At 41.6% G+C, this 5,205-nt stretch overlaps 1 protein-coding gene across 1 annotated transcript; it reads left to right on the top strand.

The window, feature by feature from the left end:
- The first annotated feature begins 360 nt into the window (after positions 1–360).
- Positions 361–3,430, top strand: LOC113472090 (neurabin-1-like). Its single transcript, XM_026831661.1, has 7 exons — positions 361–482; positions 760–1,003; positions 1,063–1,152; positions 1,222–1,311; positions 1,371–1,470; positions 2,384–2,502; positions 3,302–3,430. Exons 1-7 carry the CDS (start codon positions 388–390, stop codon positions 3,428–3,430), a joined length of 867 nt encoding a protein of 288 aa, XP_026687462.1. The 5' UTR covers positions 361–387.
- The last annotated feature ends 1,775 nt before the right edge of the window (positions 3,431–5,205 follow it).

Raw genomic sequence — 5,205 nt, 5'->3', positions numbered from 1 at the left:
GCTTACGTATTTGACTAACTACTAAGTATGTGGTTTACATTTGGATTTTCCTAACTCACTGTTAAGTTTAAAGTGTCGATTTACAATGGATTTTTTCTAACGCAAGTTTGAAGTATGGATTTCCCTAACTCAATTTGAAGCTTGAAGTTACAATGGATCTTTCTAACTCCTTTACATGTTTTGAAGCCGTTCTTTACCATGGATTTTTCCTAACGCGAATTTGAATTTTGGATTTCTGCTGGATTTTCCTAACTCACCACCAAGTTTGGAGTGTGGATTTCCCTAACTCAATTTGAAGCTTGGAAATAGAATGGATTTTCCCTAACACACACAAAAACTAGATGTTTTAAAGCCCCTCTTTACAAACACTCGGGGCAGAACTGTCTGATGCGGATGAAAGTTTTGAAGAGTCCCTACTACATCATCATCGGATGGATAATGCCCAGAAATCTGCTACTGTGGAAAGGAAGATGCCCAACAGAGTAAGTTATAAACTCAGAACTTTTTGGTATTGAACTTTTTAGTATTAAAATTAGTCTTCAAAAATGCCTTAAATGTGTACCTACATTTCCATGTTAAATGCGTTCTACAAAGCTAAAATTATCTGTATTCATTGACCTTTTTTTTTTTTTTTATTTTGCTGTTATAATCCCGTTTTAAACATCCAAATATTCCAAATACATTGTAATTTGTAATGGCCTTCGTACATTGATCATCGAATTTGACTCCAAATTAAATTCCCTTCCATCTTTGTTCTAGGAACCGGAGAAAGCGAGTGAAGAGCTGGACAGTGCAGTCCCTCAGCATGAACTCCTGGACAGTTCCCTGTCCCGAGGCAAAGCAGACTTGGCCGCTACAGGTCGCTACTTACCTTCTATTTATAGCGTTCTATCTCTGTTCTAGGAACCGGAGAAAGCGAGTGAAGAGCTGGACAGTGCAGTCCCTCAGCATGAACTCCTGGACAGTTCCCTATCCCGAGGCAAAGCAGACTTGGCCGCTACAGGTCGCTACTTACCTTCTATTTATAGTGTTCTATAGCGTTCCATTGTATCTCTGTTCTAGGAACCGGAGAAAGCGAGTGAAGAGCTGGACAGTGCAGTCCCTCAGCATGAACTCCTGGACAGTTCTCTGTCAAGAGGCAAAGCAGACTTGGCCGCTACAGGTCGCTACTTACCTTCTATTTATAGTGTTCTATAGCGTTCCATTGTATATCTGTTCTAGGAACCGGAGAAAGCAAGTGAAGAGCTGGACAGTGCAGTCCCTCAACATGAACTCCTGGAAAGTTCCCTATCCCGAGGCAAAGCAGACTTGGCCGCTACAGGTTGCTACTTACCTTCTATTTATAGCATTTCATTGTATCTTTGTTCTAGGAACCGGAGAAAGCGAGTGAAGAGCTGGACAGTGCAGTCCCTCAACATGAACTTCTGGACAGTTCCCTGTCCCGAGGCAAAGCAGACTTGGCCGCTACAGGTCGCTACTTACCTTCTATTTATAGCTTTCCATTGTATCTCTGTTCTAGGAACCAGAGAAAGCGAGTGAAGAGCTGGACAGTGCAGTAAAAAACCCGCGGCCCCATCAGTAATTGTAGCCCGGTGGGTTTTTTTTTTTTTTTTTTTTTTTAGAACTAGAGATAGGCCTTCAATTGCTAAGGTTAAGACTCCGGAGGTCCCATGTTCGATTCCCGGCGGGGTCAAAGTTTTTCGGCTCTGTACTTGGAGCTCTGGGTGCACTTTAATCAAGTAGTGACCAGGGACAGTAGTGTAAAAAGATTATTGAAATATGAAAACTGATTGCAAAGGAGGCACCTAGTAATTTTGTGATACCCACAAAAGTTGTGTAAAAGTTCTGCTTTACCACAAACAATTTGCGGGGGAATGCCGCAAGCATTCTTGGAGCTCTTCCCTCAGAGGGAAACTTTGATTTTTTTTTTTTTTTTTAAATGTAAAAATGTATATTTTAAGAAAAAGAAAAATTCCGTTGGTCCTCATTTTTCCTGCTCTATGACTTTGAAACATCACCCAAGTAAGCGCAACTGATCTATTGACACTGACACATAATGTGCAAGTCTTCTTCTTCTACACCTTTTCCCACTCAAGTGGGGTCGGCGTTCTACACCTTTTCCCTAATGTGCAATTCGATAAAAATAAAAGATCTAGTTTCAATATTTTTTGTTTTATTTTTTCCCTTTAGTCTTCCCCTGTATTTGTAGTGTACCTATTCCATAAAATGTCAAAATAGACAACACCTTAGTTAGATTGCGGGGGTAAAGGGACTTTTCAGTCTCATTCTGGCAGGATAAATAAGGTAGGTATATTCTATTCTATTCCATTCTGTTCTGTTCTAATCTATTCTATTACTTCTATTTAATTCTATTCTATTTCAGATTCAGGGGATGTATGGAGCCCCCCGAATCCTCAAGACAGCTCCCCTTATCTGTCGAGCAAGAAGGAAACATCTTACCACTGGCAGAACGTGCCGGTACCTGAGTGGTCCAAGGAACAGGTGGGTAAATTTTGTTTTTGTTTGTTTGTTTGTTTTTTGTTTTTTTCTTTTCTTTTTTTTAAGGGTTTGATGAAATTTGGCTTTCCCGGTATGATCCAAGAACACGACTGTAGATAACAAATTTGATATAAGTCGGACACCTCGGACAGTCACCCGTTCAGATATTAAAAACAGTCCGCGTTGCTTTACCTTATCAAAAAAGTATGGGAATTGACCCCTCATTAATTAAGGGGACACCAGAATTGACCCCACTATTGTGTATGATCCAAGAACACGACTGTAGATAACAAATTTGATATAAGTCGGACACCTCGGACAGTCACCCGTTCAGATATTAAAAACAGTCCGTGTTGCTTTACCTTATCAAAAAAGGATGGGAATTGACCCCTCATTAATTAAGGGGACACCAGAATTGACCCCATTATTGTGTGGGGTCAATACACCTATTTCGTAGATTCATGTTACCTATTTTTACTTTTTATTTTTTTGAAAATTCATGGTTCCCCCCCCCCGCTCTATAGTTGAAAATCGTGTGATGTTCACACCAAATTTTTCTTCCTATTTGACATCCTCTCTATTTCTATGCACAGGTATGCCAATGGTTGATGGCACTAGGTCTGGAGGCGTACACGGGCAAGTTCTTTGAGGCTCCCATCAATGGAAAACGAGTACAAATTTTTGTCGATGGTGGGATTCGAACCCGGGACCTTCTGTATGGCAAGCAAGCGCGTTACCACTGGACCAACCGTTTACACCAGATGTTTCTTCCTTTTGACATCCTCTCTATTTCTATGCACAGGTATGCCAATGGTTGATGGCACTGGGTCTGGAGGCGTACACGGGCAAGTTCTTCGAGGCTCCCATCAATGGGATCTCCCTGCTACAACTGGAGAGAAACGACTTCAAGGCCCTAGGCGTACAGGTATGATCAGCCTCTAAAAAATTGCATGCTAAAAAAAAAAAGTTTGACTGCCAGCCTAGCATAGTTAGCTCGGATGGTAGCGCGTATGCCTTGTAAGCGTTAGGCCGCGGGTTCGGTTCCCGCCCGGGGCGGATTTTATCCTGAACGGATTATGTTCGTTCTCGGAACGGCTGGCGTTCTCCTATCCTGTATTCCTTCTCTCTTCGATTTCGGGACTTTAAAGTTCCCCCGTTCCAACCCTTTAAAAAAAAAAAAAAAAAAAAAAAAATAGATGGAACTGTAACTGTTAAGGTCTTCTCTTCCCAAAAGCGAAATGTGAAGGAAGACAGGATAGGAGAAAGCCAGTCGCTCCTAGAACGAACATAATCCGTTCAGGATAAAGCCCTCCCCGGGAATCGAACCCGCGACCTAGCGCTTACAAGGCAGATGCGCTACCCTCCGAGCTAACTACTAGCCTATTTTTCATTCCTTATGTCACCTAATGTGAAACGACCTCCAAACAGTTCAAACTAACTAGGCTGGTGATTTTTTTCCTTTTAACTTTATCTGACCTTATTTAAATAATAGGAAAATGCTAGGAAGAAGATGAACTTTACTACATAGAGTTAAAATTATCATTTTTTAAATAGGAAAATGCTAAGAAGAAGAAGAACTTCATCTAATACATAGTTAAAATTATCATTTTTTTTAAATATGAAGAGGAAGCAACAGAAGGAGAGAAAACGGGAGTCGAACCTGGACTTGGAGAGAGAGCGGGAGACCCGACTGGCTGAGGAAATTGCTGCGAAACAGTTCGGAGCTGAGGAAATAGCTGAGAAACGATTCGAAGCTGAGGAAATTGCTGCGAAACAGTTCAAAGCTAAGAACATTGCTGAGAAACGGTTCCAAGCGGAAGAACTTGCTGCCAAACAATTAAAGAACCGACTCAAAAGAAAACTGAAAGACCTCAAGGTACAAGTGGAGAAGGAGAAACGGTTTGTGGAGAAAGAGAAGAAGGAGAAAGAAAAGCTCATGAAGAAAGCGGAGAAATTGGCGGAGAAAGCGAGCAAGAGAAAGTAAGAAAGAAAAAGCGGCCAAGCTACCCACCTCATATTAACCTCACCCAGCCTGAGTGAGGCTGAGAGAGGTGTAATATCAGTGTATAACTGCTAAGGTTTTCAGTGATCGGGGTTTTACCCTTCATTCGGCGAAAAGCTATCCACGTCACATTAATCTCACCCAACCTGATTCGTATTATTATAGAGGTAACCCAACCTTTAGGGCTGTTTGCCCCCACACCGAAGTCTTAGAGTGGCCTTTTTGTGTACCTAGCCTGAGTGGGGTCGAGAGAGGTGTAATATCAGTGTATAACTGCTAAGTGATCGGGGTTTTACCCTTCAATGGTGCCAAGCTCAGATTAACCTCACCCAACACCCAGCCTGATTCGTATTATAGAGGTAACCCAACCTTTAGGGCTGTTTGCCCCTACACCAAAGTCTCAGAGTGGGCTTTTTGTGTACCCAGCCTGAGTGGGGAGGGGGTTTTACCCTCCATTGGTGGCAATCTGCATGTCTCACATTACCCTCACCTGAGTGGAGCCAGGAAACGCCAGCAGGACACAATTGCCCTGTATGCATTATTTTGAATGTTCCTATAACGAGTAGAGTTGTACTAAATTGTAAGATTATCCAATTTATTGGATTGATTGATTGATCTAAACCAAAAAAAAAACAGTTGAGTGAAGACCTCAGTATTGTTTGGTCAATTAAATCAACAAAAGAGTGATTTTTTTTTTATTTTTT

This window comes from Diaphorina citri, unplaced genomic scaffold (assembly GCF_000475195.1).
Source record: "Diaphorina citri unplaced genomic scaffold, Diaci psyllid genome assembly version 1.1 scaffold3851, whole genome shotgun sequence".
Lineage (NCBI taxonomy): Eukaryota > Metazoa > Arthropoda > Insecta > Hemiptera > Psyllidae > Diaphorina > Diaphorina citri.
Note: the sequence above shows the minus strand (reverse complement) of the source record. Positions and strands in the feature narration are given on the sequence as shown.

What these genes read in the sequence shown, in the direction of transcription:
- LOC113472090 (XM_026831661.1), top strand. Translation starts at nt 388, where the DNA reads ATGCGGATGAAAGTTTTGAAGAGTCCCTACTACATCATCATCGGATGG. An exon ending in AAAGGAAGATGCCCAACAGA is followed by an intron (nt 483 to 759) that starts GTAAGTTATAAA and finishes TCTTTGTTCTAG; the next exon opens with GAACCGGAGAAAGCGAGTGA. An exon ending in CAAGAGGCAAAGCAGACTTG is followed by an intron (nt 1,153 to 1,221) that starts GCCGCTACAGGT and finishes TATCTGTTCTAG; the next exon opens with GAACCGGAGAAAGCAAGTGA.